General features: G+C 41.0%; 1 protein-coding gene across 3 annotated transcripts in view; it reads left to right on the forward strand.

The window, feature by feature from the left end:
- The first annotated feature begins 15549 nt into the window (after nucleotides 1-15549).
- The window catches only part of NMT2 (N-myristoyltransferase 2), a 68806-nt gene continuing 65654 nt past the window's right edge, over nucleotides 15550-18701 (forward strand). For all 3 annotated transcript variants that reach the window (XM_077169331.1, XM_077169332.1, XM_077169333.1), the window contains exon 1: nucleotides 15550-15676. In XM_077169331.1, coding sequence (XP_077025446.1) covers nucleotides 15567-15676 — 110 coding nt within the window. In that variant the 5' untranslated portion in view covers nucleotides 15550-15566. The remainder of the gene's footprint in view (nucleotides 15677-18701) is intronic.

The raw sequence follows: 18701 nt of genomic DNA on the forward strand, positions 1-18701 counted from the left end.
GAAGACAATTTGGTGATCCTCAGAAAGAGAGGTTTAGAATTGCATATGATCTGGCAGCCCCACTCCTGGGTACATACCCAAAGGAATTGAAAGCAGGAACTCAAACAGATATTCACACCCTGATGTTCATAGTAACACTACTCACAATTGCCAAGAGATGGAAGCAATCCAATTATTGTGAATTTGTGAATGGATAAATAAAATGTGATACACATACACAATGAAATATTATTCAGCCATAAAAAGGAATGAAGTTCTGATACATGAAACAACATGAATGAATCTTGAAGACATCATGTTGAGTGAAATAAAACAGACACAAAAGGACAAATATTGTGTAATCTCACTGATATGAAATAAATAGAATCTGTTGTCTCATAAGTCAGAATCTAGAATACAGGTTGCCATGGCTCAGGATTGGAGATAGAAAATAGGGAGTTAATGCTAAAATCGTACAGTTTCTAATTGGGTTGATGTAAAAGTTTGACAATGGATGGTGATGATGGTAGCACCACATTGTGATCATAATTAACAGCACTGGATTATATAATTGAATGTGGTCAAAAAAGGGAAATTTTTAGTTGTATATATGTTACTGGAATAAAAAATCATTTTTCTGTGAACCAACACCTTCTTGAATAAAAATTAATTGATTAATTTAAAAATAGGACTATGTAACATACTGTGAACCCTAGTGTAAATTATGGACTGTAGTTAATAGTACAATTATAAAAATGTTCTTTTATCAATTGTATTGAATGTATTGCACTAATACAAAGTGTTAAAAGCAGGAAGGTTTATGGGAACTCTATTTTATGCATAATTTTTCTATGAACCTACAATTTCTCTGTTCTAGTTTGCTAGCTGCTGGAATGCAATATACCAGAAACAGAATAGCTTTTAAAAAGGGGAATTTAATAAGTTGCTAGTTTGCAGTTCTAAGGCTGAGAAAATGTCCCAATTAAAACAAGTCTATAGAAATGTCCAATCTAAGGCATCCAGGGAAAGATACCTTGGTACAAGAAAGCTGATGAAGTTCAGGGTTTCCCTCTCAACTGGAAGGGCACATGGTGAACACAGTCAGAGTTTCTCTCTCATTTGGAAAGGCATATGGTGAACACAGTCATGGTTCCTCTCTCATCTGGAAGGGCACATGGAAAACACTGCATCATCTGCTAACTTCTTCTCCTGGCTTCCTGTTTCATGAAGCTCCCTGGGAGGCATTTTCCTTCTTCAGCTCCAAAGGTGGCTGGCTGGTGGACTCTCTGCTTCTCATGGCTATGTTGTTCTGCTCTGCTCTCTCTGAATCTCTCCTTCTCCAAAATGTTTCCTCTTTTATAGGATTCCAGTAAACTAATCAAGACCCACGTGCATGGGTGGGGACATGTCTCCACCTAATCCAGTCCAACAGCCACTCTTGAGTCACATCTCCAGGGAGATGATATAAATTTCAAACATACAGTACTGAATAAGGATTAGAAGAAATGGCTGTCTTTACAAAATGGGATTAGGATTAAAACACGGGTTTCCTAGGATACATACATCATTTCAAAACAGCACATTATCTAAGAAGAAAAATATTCATATTCATATTCTCTCACAATAGTAAAAAAAAAGATAATTACAAGTGTTGGAGAGGTTGTGGATAGTTGGTGCGAACGTAAAGCGGTTCAGGAGTGGTTCAGCAGGACTGTGTAACATATACAGTGAACCCTAGCATAAATCATGAACGATAGTTAATAGTACAATTGTAAAAATGTTCTTTTATCAATTTATTGATATATGGGGAAGGAACCCCATATAGCCAAAACCATCTTTAGAAAGAACAAAGTTAGAGGGCTTACATTTCTCGATTACAAAACTTAATTACATGCCTGGATGTATCCACAAATATATTAAGCAGATAATCAAAAAATATTGGTAAAGTTCCTTGAGGGATGGGAGAAAAAACATGGAGCTGTTAAACTTTACCACCAAGGAACCCCCTGATACTGTGTTAAACATTAGGGACACCCAAATCAATAGGCCAAACCCTTGATCTTGAGGAAGCTCTTGTGAAGCTTATGCATTAGCGGAGAAGCTTAGCCTACCTATAGGTATGCCTAAGAGTTACTCCTGGAAGGCTTCTTTTCCTGCTCAGATGTGGCCTCACTCTCTTTAAGCCCAACTCTACAAGTGAAATCATTGCCCTCCTCTTTATGTGGGACATGACATCTAGGGGTGAAAGTCTCCCTGGCAGCATGGGAGATGACTTCCAGGGATGAGACTGGCCCTGGCACCATGGGATCAACAATGCCATCCTGACAAAAAAGGGAAAAGAAGTGAAACAAATAAGGTATCAGTGGCTGAGAAAGTTCAGACAGAGTTGAGAGGCTTCTCTGGAGGTTGCTCTTACACAAACTTCAGTTAGACCTTGCTACCTATCATAGCTTGCCAACCCCCAACCAGGACCATTCCAGCCAATCCTAAAGAACACCTAGGGCAATATATAAGATTCTACAAAGGTTCCATGCACTAGGGTAACTTTCCAGGAATCTACAAGCTCCAGATGGGTTCCTGGACCAGATAAATCCTGAAACTTAGAGGGGCCAGCCTTTCCAGAACATCAGCTAATTCCATCTCCCTACCCCTTATTAATAACAGCCCTTCCAGCATGAAAAAGTTAGAATGGTCATAGCTCAAATACCCCTAAAGAGTGGGAGAAAGATCAAAGGTGATGGTGGAGTTATACAGAGAAGGTAGGGTTTAACAAACGAGTATGATTGCTGAATCATTATATTGGTATTTCCTTGGGTCTCCAGTGTCTTAGAATAGCTAGAAGTAAAAACCTAAAATTGCAGAATTGTAACTGATACTAAACTCTGAAATCTATTATAGAACTTAATGTTGTGCTTTGAAATTTATTACTTTTTTATATATGTTATTTTTCACAGACAAAAGAAAAAAAAGTCAGTTGTGATGATAAAAATTATTTATTCCTTCTAGCCTTCAATTCTCTGGAGCAGCTAGAAGGAAAAATCTAAGATGATTGTATGGTAGCCCATGACAAATCTGGGATCTGTCCTGTAACTACTTGTTGATGAGTGCTTAGAAAACTATTGCTTTTTTTCTTTCTTTGTTTTGTATATATATTACATGATTAAAAAAAAAAAACCTTTAATATAAAACTGCAGCACTATTGTCTCCACAGAGATGTGGTGCTCCCAGTTGTGGGTGTGACCTTTTGATGAGATTATCTCTGCAAAGATGTGTTACACCCAATTGTGACTGTGGCCTTTTAGTTAGATGGAGATGTGACTCTGTTTATTCAGGGTAGATCTTGATTAGTTTAGTGGAGTCCTTTAAAAGAGGAAACATTTTGTAGAAAGCTCAGAGCAGTGCAGATGCTTGGAGAACAGCTGCTTCAGAACAGACAGAGACATGGATGTTTGGAGATGCTTGGAATGTTGACAGAGAGAACAGATGCCTAAATATAGGGAGAGCCCAGCAGACATCATCGTGTGCCTTCCCATGAGATGCTAAGCAAGCCAGAATCCAGAGTTGTGCCCTAGAGAAGCTAAGTGAAGGCCCACAAATGTTTTAGAGAGGAAACCAGAGGAAACAGAGGCTGAAAGAATGGAGCCCAGTAGCAAGACTCTCTGCTTCTCCTAGCTATGTCGTTCTGCTCTCTCAGAAGCTCTTGGGTTTCTCTCTCTTGTCATTCTCTTTTATAGGATTCCAGTAAACTAATCAAGACCTACCTGGAATGGGAGGGGACACGTCTCCACCTAATTCAGTCCCATAGCCACTCTTGATTGAGTCTCATCTCCAGGAATATGATCTAATTAAAGTTCAAACATACAGTACTGAATAGGGATTAGAAGAAATGGCTGCCTTTACAAAATGGGATTAAGATTAAAACATGGCTTTCTAGGATACTTACATCCTTTCAAACTGGCACAATAAGCCAGAAAGAAAAGGAAAAATATTTTTGGTCTCTCTTATATGTAATAAATAGAATATGCAGATTCATAGTCAAAATTAGAATACAGGTTACCAGAAGTCAGGTTGGGTACAGGAATGGGTGGTTAATGCTTGATTGATCTCTGTTTAGGGTATTAGAAATATTTTGGTTTTTGATGGGAGTAATGGTAGCAAAACATTATGAATGTAATTAATGCCATTGAATTGTAAACTCAACAGGTGTTAAAATGGGAATTTTATGTTGCATATGTTTCCACAATAAATATGTTTTTAAACAATACAACAAAATAGTATTTTACAGAATAGATCACTATTTGGTAATTACAAGGAATGAACCATTAATACACACAACACCCAGATGGATCTTAAGGTCATTCTGTTTTGTAACCATCAAAGGGTCAAGTACTGTATGATTCTATTTATATAATATTCTCATAATCATAAAATTATAGAGATGGCAAGTTGCCTAGTGGTTGCCTGGGATTAGAGTTGTTGAAGTGGACAGGGATGGTTATGACTATAAAGAGGTAACCTAAAGGAAATCCCTGTTGTAATGGAAGGTTCTGTATCTTGATTGCAGTGATGGTTACAGGAATCTGTGTATGTGATAAAATGACATAGAACTGTATATGCATTGGACCAACATTCATTTCCTGGTTTTGATGTTGTATTTTAATTATGTAAACTGTAACCATTGGGGAAAACTGGATGAAAGGCACACTGGAACTCTGTACTACTTTTGCAACTTTCTGTTTCTATAAATATTTCAAAATAAAGTTTTTAAAAGTAAAATTTAAAAAAATAGAGAAGAACAGTGTGATTTAGATCAGATATGAAATGGGATTTAGATTAGATACGAAATGGGCTTGAACCTCATTTCAGGAATTTCCTGTGAGTTCATGTAAATCGTTTAATCTCTCATGCTGCTTTCACTTTCCTCACTGAAAGACAGGAATGGAATATCATACTTTTCAGCCTGCCATCAGCATAAAAATAACATGCATAAAATAGGTGCCTGACACACTGGGGGCTTTAATAAATGGTAGTTATTATTATTATTGTTAAAAATGGAAAATTGGATATAAAAATCATCTTTCTTCTCTTTTGTCCCACTTTTCTTTCAATTAGTGCAATGCACAGTTTGGTAAATAATTTTTTATTATTTCATAAGATTTAATAAACAATAAAAATAAATATTTTTATTTATTTTATTTAATTTATTTTTAAATAAATAAAAAATAATAATTTTTTATTTATTAAATCGCTGATTTTGCAAGGGTTCTTTGTTGTTAACCAAGAGACCATGGAGCTGTTGCATGTTCTAGATTTTGCAAGTGGCTGGTTTGACTGCATGTCAGATGAACCTGCCCCTCCTAAATCAGTTTACTTTTTCCCACTCATGTAAGGGTTCTCCATGAAGCTCAACCTAATGGTTCTCTGTGGGGAGCATCTTCCTGGGGTTTGGGACTCAGCACTTAAGGAAGCATACACCATGAAGTCTGTATTCACACCTCAGTGAACACTGAGCATTTGTTAGCCTTAATTGTAAAAGTCCAGATGAGGGGTTTATTTATTCTTTAGTGAGTTTAAGATTTGTTTGATTTTTATGTTTTGTGATTTTCCTCCTTAATATTTTGTTAGGAAAAATTCCAAACAGAGAAAAATATAAATAATTGTACAGTGAACACTCTTGTATACATTTATTACATTTTTCAACTGACTTTTTTGGCTATTTTTACTTCATCTTCTATCCATCCCTCTATTTATCCATGATTTGTTGATTTTTAAAAACAATTTTGCTGTGGTAGCATATATATAACAACAACAAAAAAGCCATGTTAACCCTTTTTAAAAAAATGTTTATTTTGGTGCTGTTTTTTCCCCCAGTGTGTTTAAAAGTAAAATTAAGTTGTGGCAACATATTCCATATTAAATTGTCATTTTAACCATTTTTAAGTTCATTAGTCAATGGCATTAATTACATTTACAACACTGTGCCACCAGAACCACCATCCATTATGAAAACCTTTCAACACTCCAAACAGAAACTCTGTACCCATTAAGCAATAACTCCCCATCTCCCTCTCCCTGGCATCCAGTAACCTCCAATTTACTTTGCCTCTCTAACTTTCCTTATTCTAGATATTTCATATAATCGGAACCATATAATATTTGCCGTTTTGTGCCTGCTTATTTCACTTAGCATAATTTTTTAGATTCATCCATGAGTGACATGTATCAGAACTTCATTCCTTTCTACAGATGAATAATATTTTACTACATTTTGTTTATCCATTCATCTATTTTTGGACATGAGTTGTTTCCACCTTTTAGCTATTGTGAATAATGCTGCTATGAACATTGATGTTCAAGTATCCATTGAAGTTCCTGCTTTCAGTTCTTTTGCATATATAGTTTTGCATAAAAGGAGTGCAACTGTTAGGTCATATGGTAATTCAACACTTAACTTTTTGAGAAACTGACAAACTCTTTTGCCATTGATAATGCAGGAAGATTATGTCATTTCATTTTTATTTTTAAATATAGCCCTCCTACTGAGTGTGAAGTGGGATCTCACTTTAGTTTATATTTGCACTTCCTTAAGAACTAATTATGTTAATCGCTGAATTTAAAAACCCATATCTGTGTGCTGTTAAATGTTAAACAACTGGCTCTTTTAGGGGAAAAAGCCCTGATTTACAGTATCTGTCAAGTTCTGTGGTGTAAACACTTCCATCATGGCCAATATCAAGCTACCAGCATGAAGTCACTAAACTCAGAGTTGAGAAGAGTTGCACAAGGTCAGCTTTTTGGAAATTGTGTGAACTGGCTCCAGGACATGGCCGTGAAATGTTTTATTTTTGTATTACTTTACCATTGTTACTTTCAGTATAGTTAGCTTCTCAGATGAGAACAGTGAATGCATTCCTTCCTCCTCGTTTCAAGGTTTCTTTTACCTTTAAGACAGTCTTCCAGGTTGGCTGAGACTTTCGTACGTTCTTGCCATCTGAGCTGGGTTGCAAGCTCAGACTTCTCTCCAAGGGAACAACAAACCAAATCTCAAGGAATTGAGGGGAGCTACCAAAATGGTGCTATATTACATGAAGTTTGACAGTCATGGAGTGAGAAAGATTCTTTCTCTTCTATTCCTTTGATAGGTAACCCCCTTCCACTCCTCCTCTACTTTGTTCTTGAAAGAGTGAGGAGAATCATGTGCTCACATATGATTCCTGGAAGAAATCTCTGTTCTGGAAGAATCAAATTAAATTATATCTTTCCTTTCTAGCACTGTACTTTAAGTTTTTATGAAAATTCATGGTGTTTTAGTTTGCTAATGCAATCTTGTGGGGGGCAGCCATGTTCTTTTACTCCTGAATGGCTTTTTTTATAGAGAGGATTTATTAAATTACAAATTTACAGTTCTAATACCTTAAAAATGTCCAAACTAAGGCATCTAGAGAAAGATCCTTGACTCTGAAGAAAGGTTGATGTCTGTCACATAGGAAGGCATGTGGCTGGCATCTGCCGGTCCTTGTTCCCAGTTCCACTGCTTCCAGCTTCTGATTCCAGTGGCTTCCTCTCTAGGTGTCTCCCCCATTTAGCTGCTCTGAGGCAAAACTGGATTTCATCTCTTAGCTTAACATCTCTCAGGGCTGGAAATTCCTTCTTTTGCCATCTTTCAGCCCCCAATTGGGTGTATCACATCTTCATGGAGTAATTTAATCAAAAGTTCCCATCCACAATTGAGTGGGTCAATCTCCATGGAAATGATCTAAGCAAATTTTCCCACCCTGCAATATGGAATCATGCCATGACCCTCCTTTGTTTTCTCCTCCCTCTCATGGTTTTCCTCTCCTTCCTCTCCCTTACCAACCCGTTTCATTTTCTTTAATATTTCCTTTTCCTCCACTATCCCTTCCCAAAAGATCAGGAAGCCCTGCTCCTGAACAGGCTAGAATATATCCTTTTGTCTCCTTTAGTACTTCTACTTCTAGTGAAAATTTCTGATGATGCAGTGTGATTCTGGAATACATTGTCCTTATTAAAAAAAACAAACTATGAATTTTGGTGATATTCTCTCCAGTGATGCAGTGTGATTTCCAGGGGAGCCTGTTTTCAGAATCCAGACATCTTCGAGCTCCTCAGTAATTGCCTGCCTCCATCTGCTGTGGTGTCAACTCTGCTTCTTCTAGCATTTTTCATCAGCATCACCCCTGCTCTAGTTTGCTAGTTGCCAGAATGCAATATACCAGAAACAGAATGGCTTTAAAAAAGGGGAATTAAGGGTGGGCCGCGGTGGCTCAGCGGGCAAAGTGCTTGCCTGCTATGCCGGAGGACCTCGGTTCGATTCCCGGCCCCAGCCCATGTAACAAAAACGGAGAAACAGAATACAATAAAACAAGAAAATGTTTAAAAATGTTTCCCTTTCTTCCTTCCTTCCTTCCTTCTATCCTTCCTTCCTTCTCTCTGTCTTTCCTTTAAAAAAAAAAAAAAAAAAAAAGGGGAATTAAATAAATTGCTAGTTTACAGTTCTAAGGCCGAGAAAATGTTCCAATTAAAGCAAGTCTATAGAAATGTCCAATCTAAGGCATCCAGGTAAAGATACCTTGGTTCAAGAAGGCCGATGAAGTTCAGGGCTTCTTTCTCAAGTGGAAGTCACATGGTGAACACAGTCACAGTTTCTCTCTTAACTGGAAAGGCACAAGGTGAACATGGTCAGGGTTCCTCTCCCATCTGAAAGGGCACATGGTGAACACAGCATCATCTGCTAGCTTCTTCTCCTGGCTTCCTGTTTCATGAAACTCCCTGAGAGGCATTTTCTTTTTTCATCTCCAAAGGTCACTGGCTTTTGGACTTCTGCTTCTCGTTGGCTATGTTGTTCTGCTTTGCTCTCTCTTAATCTCCTTCATTCTCCAAAATGTTTCCTCTTTTATAGGACTCCAGAAACTTATCAATATCCACCCAAATGGGTGGAGACATGTCATCACCTAATCCAGCTTAACAACCACTCTTGATTAAATCACATCTCCAGGGAGATGATCTAATTACAGTTTCAAACATACAATACTGAAAAGGGATTAGAAGAAATGGCTGCCTTTACAAAATGGGATTAGGATTAAAACATGGCATTTCTGGGGGACATATGTCCTTTCAAACCAGCACAACCCCCAAGCTTCCAGTTGCCTTATGGGACACAACCAGAAGCAAATTCCATGATCTGGCCACTCTGCTGTACATATGTCACACAAAACTTGTGCTGGTTTGAACAAGGATGGAAGACTTTTAACAGAATAATAAAGTAGCTGAAATGTGAAAATTATGCCCAGGGTGACATTAAGAATTGTTCTCAAATGCACAATTTCATAATATGCAGTGTGGTCCTAGGGTTCTAAGAACATTCTGTCCCTCAACAATTACAACTGGGATTAGTTTTTTTAAAAAGTAAGATCAAGTCAAAGCATGAGTCTGAAGCCAGCCATCCATCAGGAATAAGCAGTAAAATGCAAAAGTAATGGACTTTGTTTTTGTCAGCACAAAGCAGAAAGTGCAAACTGTTGATGGGTATGAGTTGTTTTCAGACATATCCAGAGTAATGCTTTGAAGCTGTATGTACCCCAGAAAAGATGATGCTCTTAAGCTCAACATTCCTTTGGATGTATCCCTTTTGAGGATGGGATCTTTTGATTGGGTTTTTGCAGTTGAGGCATGCCCCCAGGTGGTCTTTATCCTCTTATTGGAGTCCTTTTTAAACAGGATGAATATGGAGAGAAAAACACAGGAAAATGACACAGAGAAGCTGAGAGAGAAAAGTCAGAGAGGCTGGGAGAAGGCCACACAGAAAACAGACAGAAACCACAGAAACAGAGAGGAAGCCACTAAGCCAGAAGCTGGAAGAAGCAAAATCCTGGAGAGAAGACAGAGACCAGCAGACATCACTATGTACCTGGCCATGTGACAGAGGAGTTCAGGATTGCTTTCAGCTTGTCTTCAGGAAGAAGTTATCATCTTGATTATGCCTTGATTTGAACATTTTCATAGCCTCAGAACTATAAACTTGTAAATTAATAAATCCCCATTGTAAAAGCCAACACATTTTTGGTATATCACATTTTGTTACCTTTAGCAAACTAAAACACCCAGGTATACAGACCATAATCAAAAGTGACAAAAACAAATCAACCTTAAAGATTTTCTCATTGTCTTTGCTTTTCTGAGTGTACCTATTAGTTACTGCTTCATGCTAAATCACTCCAAAGCTTAATGGCTTAAAACAACTGCTTATTATTTCTCACAAGACTACGTGTCAGCTGGTGGTTCTGCTGATCTCAGCTGGGCTTGCTGCTGTGTCTGTGATCAGTTGGTAGGTTGACTTTGAACTGGAGACTTTAGGAGGCTTTCTGGCCCAACTCAGCTCTGCTCCATACCCACCCAACAGGTTGACCCAGGCTTGTGTTGTGGTAGAGTAACCTTCCAGGAGAAAGCATGAAAGCCTGCAGGTCTTTCCAGGCCAAGCTCACTTTAGCATTTTCTTCCACGTTGCCAAAGTTTTTTATTATTTAATAAAAACAATGTATTCCAGACAGCATGATCAGAAATGTTTACTAGAAGTAGAAGTACTCAAGGAGGCAAAAGGAGGTATTTGCGTGCTAGAATTTCTATTATTTTTTATTAGTCAGTCAGACTCCAATGATGGAAAATAGGCTCCATCCCTTGATGGTAGGAGCTGTAAAGACAACACGGGAGAACTGAAGCCATATATATATTTATTACTATTATTATTATTTTGCATGGGCAGGCACCAAGAATCAAACCTGGGTCTCTGGCATGGCCGGTGAGAATTCTGCCACTAAGCCACCGCTGCACCACCCTGAAGCTATATTTTTGCATTCAATCTGCCACAATCTGCCCTCTGGCCAAAATTATTCACATCCGGGTGGGCCATGGTGGCTCAGCAGGCAGAGTACTCGCCTGCCATGCCAGAGGACCCGGGTTCGATTCCTGGTGCCTGCCCATGTAAAAAAAAAGATTATTCACATCCCTCCTGTGATGGTTAAGAGGCTTTAGAGACTCCAGAAGATCATTTTCTTAAAACTAATCCATTCCTGTGGGTGGGACATTTTGTAGGTAGGAATTTTGATTAGATTATCTCAATTGAGGCATGTCCTAGGTGGGTCGTAATCCTCTTACTGGAGTCCTTTATAAGAGGATGAAATTCAGAGAAGAAACAGAGAGAAAGACACAGAAGCTGAGAGAGAGAGAGAGAGAGTCACAGAAACAAAGAGGGAACCGTTGAAGCCAGAAACTGAAAGCAATGAGGAGAAGAGAGATGGAAGAGATGGGGAGACCAGAAGATGCAGTCATGTGCCTGGCTATATGACAGAGCAGCCCAGGATCATCAGTAACTTGTCTTTGAGGAGAAAGTACCACCTGTTGATGCCTTGATTTGGACATTTTCATGATATCAGCACTATAAGCTTATAAGTTAGTAAATCCCCATTGTAAAAGCCAACCCATTTTATGGTATCTGCATTTCAGCAGCTTTAGCAAACTAAAACACCTCCTATATGAAAAATATATACACTTCCCCCTCTCTACCCAAGAACCCCTAAAATCTCATCCAATAACAACATCAGCCTCAAAGTTCAGGATCTTGTAATGTACTTCAGATCCAGATGCAGCTCCTCAGATAGGGCCCTTTTGATCCAGAGCCTCATGAGCTAAGAAGAGAAGGGATCTGCCCCCACATACATCACCCAATACACCAGGGACAAGGGAAAGGGTACAGGGAGAGGGTAACCACAATTGCCATTCAGAAATGGGAAAAGTGGGCTACAGAGAGTGGCCACTGGTCATGGTATTCTGAGATCTAGCTGGACAATTATTGTCACATCACCCTATTCCAGGTTTGTGGAATGTTCCTGGATCAGGCTCTGTTTTTACTATTCTTGGCACTACCTGGGGCATCCTTCCTTTCTCAATTCCACAGCTTACCTATGTCTGAAGATATTGGGTCATCTTCACAGTTTAGGAGCTTTCTCAGTCTGTTACTTGCACATAAAATTTTATAGGACCAGAGGGTGAGCAACAGTGGCTCAGTGGCAGAGTTCTTGCCTGCCATGCTGGAGACCCTGGTTCAATTCCTGGTGCCTGCCCATGCAAAAAAAAAAAATATATATATAGGACCAGAGCCTTTTTTTATGTGAATAGTCTCTGTCCTAGTAAGTCCAGGGTGGCAATGCTTTTGTTAGTAAATACTTTGTGGGTTTTCTGCATATTTAATTAGAACTCACTTTACTTGAAAGAAGCACACCCACAATTGTTCCTTTAGCTACTTTGAGACTGTGGGACAGCAACTTCAAAAGTCTGAGGAGCCCATTTGTCAAGTTCAGGGAGCTGAATATACACCAGATTAATTGTCTTAGAGGTCTCAAGAAACACAACCTTGATTTGATTTTTACCTTAGACCTGGATGTACTTTGATACTTTTACTAATTTAGAAAATGAAACATCTTTATTACCCATCCCAGCAAGTGCTGGCCCCTCTATAATTCCTCAATTCTTCTTGAAACTTTGCTTATCTCACCTTTTTCTTGCAGAACCTTATCATACGCATTTAGGAGCAGCCAGTTGACACTTTCAATAATCTACCTGGAAATCATCTCTCTCAAGTGTGAAAGTATATTAGGTGTATTTTCTACCTTAAAAACTTTTAAGGACAAGAATTTTATCAAATATTTTGACACTACACAAGACAGAACACCATTTTTTCCAGTCTTTGATCATTCCTTTGCCATTTTCCAGTCTCTGCCGGCCATCTTATTGCAAAGCCAATACCACACATTTATTGTGGCAATAACCCACTTCCATATGCCAATTTCAGTATCAGTTGTCTATTGCTGCATAATAAATCTCTCCAAAATTTACCATATTAAGAAAAAAACCATTTATTACTTCTCATGTGTCCATGGATCAGCTGGGTGACTCTGCTGATATACACTGGGTTCACGTATGCACTTACAGCCAGGTGGCAGGTTGGCTGGGGCCTGGCTGATCCCAGGAGGACCTTATATGGAATGACTTGGCTCTGTTCCATATGGTCTCATATTTGTCCATCAGGCTTGTTTGTGTATTAGTGGTAGGGTTCTGGGACTGAGAGAAAGACAGAAAGAGAGAAAGAGAAGTTTCAGATGGTCTTTTGAGGCTAGATTTTGCAATTAGCCTCAAGAACTGGCACATCATCATTTCCATCACAGTCTAATGACCAAAGGAAGTAAAAAAGTCATACTAAATTCAGGGATCTTGATGAAAAGAGCTGCAAAGTTAATTTCATGGATATAAGAAGAAATGAGATTCTGGACCATTTTCACAATGTGTCTAGATGTTTTAAAAATCTCACTTGGGACTTGGTAGATTTTCAAAATACATGTTTTTCTTTAATCCTGGAACATTCACTGTCAATATCTCTTCAAATATTGCCTTTTCTCTATTCTCTCCATTTTTTTTTCCTTCTGGAACTCCTATTAGATGAATGTTGAACCTTTTCATTTTCTTACTCATGCTTCTTAACAACTTCTTTAAATTTTTCACCTTTTTATTTCTCTGAACTGAATTCTGGGTTATTTTCTTAGAGCTACCTTCCAGTTCATTAAATCTCTTTTCAGCTGTTTCTACCATTTTCTATCTTCTGAAGAACTGAAGAACGGCAGGTTGGGTCCTCCATGTTATATCCCTTCAGAATGATCCTTTATATTTCTATAAATAAAATGAGTGTCTTCGAAATTTCCTTTGGAATTCCACTGTCAAACTCCCTTAATTGCTTCTTTCTGTAATCCTAACCCCCGTCCCCCAACCCGTGCTGTTTCTTCTTCACATTACAGTAATCAGACATGAAACAAAAGAATAGTCGAATAAAAATTGAGGTCAAGGACTAGGTAGTATTACTTTACAGCTAATGAGCAATCTTTCAATGGTAGATTGATTTACATTGTAATTAAGGCATATCTAAATTTGTCAAGCCACATTCTCTTATGGATAACAGTAACTACCCCCAGTCTTTCCCTGGATTGTATGTGGTTTTTAAATTTATTATTGTTTTAGCCTAACAAATGTACTTTATAAGCAGAAATGAGGATTATACTGTCTCTGGTTATATCAAGAAATTAAAATACTTAAAGTAAAACAGACCAATTATATAAGCATGTTATATAATTTATAAGATAGGATAGGAAATTCTGAAGGGTCTCTTTCAACACACTGGTAAACATGCTACTATTATTCTCTCTCCCTCCAAATAAGCCTCTGAGATTCCAGAGGATGCCACCTGATTTCAATTTGCCAAATTCTGGGATTAAACCAGGGAAAGAAGAAATATATTTTAGAAATATAGTGAGTTTCTACCTGTGACTAAAGGATTTAGGAACCTCCAGGGTCACTGGCAAACTCTTTCCTGACTCAAATGATTAATGCTGAGAAATATTTGTATTATGTAATACATCAACCTAGTACTGTACAGATGTCTGGCCCAACTTCTTTCTATTTTGAGGAACAGAGGTTCCCTGTTATTCATTGTCCCTAGCATTTAACTGATTTTTCATGTCCTCATTTTATTGCTCCAGGATTATTTCATTGCTTATTCTTTTTTGAGAGTTTCTTAATCAAAGCTTCTTAAAAATCCAAACAAATATGTCTGCTGAGTTTCCTTTACCTTGAAGTTAAAAAAAAAAAAAGCTTTAAAGAATCCTTCCCACAGGTCATAGTGACTGATCTAAAAGGCTTGTACCCGACCAGGATCTTACTGGTTACTCAACCAGGTCAGTTATCCAATTATTATATTCATAGGATTTGCTGTAGGAAGACTTTATCTTTTATCCAAAAGTTTGAAGCCAGAGGCCAGGTAAGTAACTTCCTACAACAGAAATAGCTTCAATTGCAAAAGACTGTATTGTACTTTCATGTATTTTGGCCCACTTTGCACTTTTTACAGAGCTGTGGCTGGCTCAACATTAGTTATAAACAGCTGATGGACTTTGAAATTGCTCTGCAATTTCCTCCTTTAGATACTTCCATCTAATCGCATTTTAAGGACATTTTTTCTCTTGTGGAAGAAAAAAACAACCACAAAATGTTCCCAATACCTTCTGCTAAAAAGGACCCATACCAAAAATTTCAGGTGGCTTTTGAGGTCTTATTTACCTCATTGAGAGCATATGAAATGGAACGTCAATACGTGCGTGTACGTTGGGGGTCTTGGGGTACTTGGCCCTGGCTCGCCTCCCCCGAGCCCATGCCCGTGGGCAAGTTCCTGGTGATCTGACCTGTAGCACCCTCGGAATCACAAACAGACCTGGATGTTAGCGAGACCCGTCCCCGGTGAGGGGCCCAGAGGGAAGTGAGATGCACGACGGACAACCAAACCAACCCGCGAACTGCTGCGGCCCTGCCCAGACTCCCAGTCCCTCCGGGTGCGATGCGTGGCCCCAGGCGGGCAGATGGGGCTTCCGGGACTCGGTGGGCGGGGATCTCCGGCCTGCGCCCCGCCCCGGTTCCTGGCCCCGCCCACTCCACGCCCTCCTCCCGCCTCCTCCCTCGGCCCCGCCGCCGAGATGGCGGAGGACAGTGAGTCCGCGGCCAGCCAGCAGAGCCTGGAGCTGGACGATCAGGACACGTGCGGGATCGACGGGGACAATGAGGAAGAGGCAGAGCACGCCCGAGGGTAGGGGCGTGGGTCTTCCTGGGCGGGAGGCGCGGGTCCGAACGCGGCCGGGTTGGGGGCGCGGGTGTTACCTATCGGGTTCTGAGACCGTGGTGAGGTCCTGGCCGCGCTCCGAAACCGGGGGATCCGGGGTCGGGGAAGGTAGGGGGGCGCGGGCTCGGACCTGGGGGAAGGCCTCGTTACCCGCTCCCTGCCTTCCCTTAGCCGCCATCCCCTCTCCAGCCCCTCCCTGCGGTGATTGCCGGTGGGGTCGAGGAGCCCTCAGACCCTTCTCCTGCAGGGGCTCGTCGATCCCCCGCTGTCCTCCTGGCAGTTCGGCAAAAGCTGCCCCTTCCCCCAGCCGCCACTGCCCAGGAAGAGAAGCTGGGGAGGCTGGGGGTGGGGTGGGGGAGCGGCTCGGAGAGGCCCTACTTGTCTCCTGGCCCGGGGGAGGGTCGGGGAGGCGCGGAGGTGCATCTGGGCAAGGGGAATATAGGCGAGCGGAGGGTGCCTGGCGCTGCCGGGAGTGGGGTTCCGGGCGCGGGACGCGAGTGCAGCCGTACAGGGGGATCCCGGCGGGCGGAGGGCTAGGGGTGCAGCCCGACAGGGATATCCGGGCGGGCTGGGGGCGCGGGGTACAGTCGGGCAGGGGGTTCCGGGCGGCGCGGAGGTGCAGCGGGACAGGGGGATCTGGGAGGGTGGGAGACGCGGGGTGCAGCCAGGCAGGGGCTTCCAGGCGGGGGGGTCGGGTGCAGCCCCGCCCCGGCCTGGCGTTTCTAGCAGAAGCGCTGGCGGGGGCTGCAGTATGATTGGGACCGGGGTCCCGTGAGCCCATGTGCGCCCTCACTGGTACACAGCCGCCTGATCCCGAGGTCAGCTCTCAGAAGCGCGGGGTCCCCCGGCAGTCCGCCAGGCCCAGCCCCCAGCCCCCTTCCCCCAGGGCTCGACGCACCCCTCCCTCGCTCGGTCCGCCCCCCACCCCCAGCAGACCCGACGGCCTCCGCTGCTAAGGAGAAACGCTTTTGGAGGGGGTGATTTTAGGGTGGAGACCCGCATTTCTGAAGGCGGTGTCGGGGCGCGCGGACCTCTGTCCGAAGCCAAAGTGGGTCAGCTTCAGTCACCGAAGGCCTCTGGGCTAGTGGAGAGGATTCTTTCCGTGATGCACGGTTCAGAGTGGAAAACAGTTGTATCCTGAGTGTCTGCTGTAGGATTTATTTAAGAAAGGAACTTTTACCGAGCTTGCATATTAAATATTAAATGAGAGATCGAGAAAAAGAAGGGCTGACGGAATGGATCCCCCATTTCTGAGTTGCCTTTTTGTTTTTGCAGTGAACACTTCAGTGGCATCTGCAAGTACTAAATGATCAAGTCTAGGACAATTTGTTGTCCTCTCTTTTACGAGAGGAAGGAAAATTCTACAGAAATCTGAGCCTTACTTCTGTTATGCAGTGATAGAAATTTGCCTATAACCGCTAAATATACGACGTTTTTGAAACAATAGCGTGAATGCTAGAAATGGGCCCAGACATACACGTGGTGGACTCTCCAAATAACTGCAGTACCTGTCCACTGTCTGCCAAGCAAGACGTTGGACTCCTCTCCACTATAATTTCTGTTTACTGCTGTTAGCGTGATTGATATTGTAGGTTGGTGGTCTGGTCAGGATTATTTGCTTTCAGGGTCTGGAATCTTAAGGGTACACAGCAGGACTCATCTTAGGGCCCATGTGAGGGATCTGTCCTCGAATCCTTGTAGCAGATGGTGGCATCACTCTGCCCTCTGTTTTGTACAGCAGCACATTAATTGCATGTTTGATATGGTTAATCAAAATTTAGGGATAACCTAAAGCAGTGAACATGTTAGCTTCTGGTGGGAAAAGGTTGATATCATGGATTTATTGTAGGTTGTTAAAATGTAAGATTAGTGAAAGTTCAAGTTTCTCCTCTTGCTGGACTGTTTTTTGGATTTGAATTTAAACAGTGTTCAAGTTTGCTAATTGCCAGAGTGCAATATACCAGAAACAGAATGGCCTTTAAAAAGGAGAATTTAATAAGTTGCTAGTTTACAGTTCTATGGCCTAGAAAATGTCCCAATTAAAACAAGTCTATAGACAAGTCCTATCTAAGGCATCCAGGGAAAGATACCTTTGTTCAAGAAGGCCCTTGAAGTTCAGGGTTTCTCTCTCAGTTGGAAGGGCACATGACGAACACAGTCAGGGTTCCTCTCTCATCTGGAAGGGCACATGGTGAACAGGGTGTCATCTACTAGCTTCTCCTGGCTTCCTGTTTCATGAAGCTCACCGGGAGACATTTTCCTTCTTCATCTCCAAAGGTCACTGGCTGGTGGACTCTGCTTCTCGTGGCTATGTCGTGGCTCTGCTCCCTCCGAATCTCTAAAATGTTTCCTCTTTTATAAAATTCCAGTAAATTAATCAAGTCCCATCCAAATGGATGGAAACACACCTCCACCTAATCCAGTCTATGAACCACTCTTGAGTAAATCACATCTCCAGGGAGATGATCTAATTACAGTTTCCAACATACAATACCGAATAGGGATTAGAAGAAATGACTGCCTTTACAAAATGGGATTAGGATTAAAACATGGCTTTTTTAGGGTACATACATCCTTACAACCAACACTGACAACATGTGCCAAATTTGGGGGAGTAATTGTGTTTCATAAGGCTGTTGTGCTGGTGATTTTGTGTCATAGAAACCTAGATCTTCTTTAAGTAGTTTAAGTTAGTAAATGCTAAAATTTGAAAGACTCCTCTTTTCTATCCTTAGGCTCTTCATTCTCCACCAATTTAAATAAGTAACAAATAATGAGCTTTGGAGGAATAAGTAGGTAAAAGTTACACCTTAAAAGGTGAATTATTGATTTGAGGCCATTCTGTGGCAGTCAGTGCACAAAGCGGTAATTTACTAAATGGTGCCCTTGTGGTCTGAAAAATTGATCTCCACAAGTTGAGTGCAATGTGTTTCCTAGTTGTTTTAAATATGTTAAATTGAAGCTAGACCCTCAAGTAAAAGGAAAATACCCA

The sequence above is a fragment of the Tamandua tetradactyla genome, chromosome 7 (assembly GCF_023851605.1).
Source record: "Tamandua tetradactyla isolate mTamTet1 chromosome 7, mTamTet1.pri, whole genome shotgun sequence".
Lineage (NCBI taxonomy): Eukaryota > Metazoa > Chordata > Mammalia > Pilosa > Myrmecophagidae > Tamandua > Tamandua tetradactyla.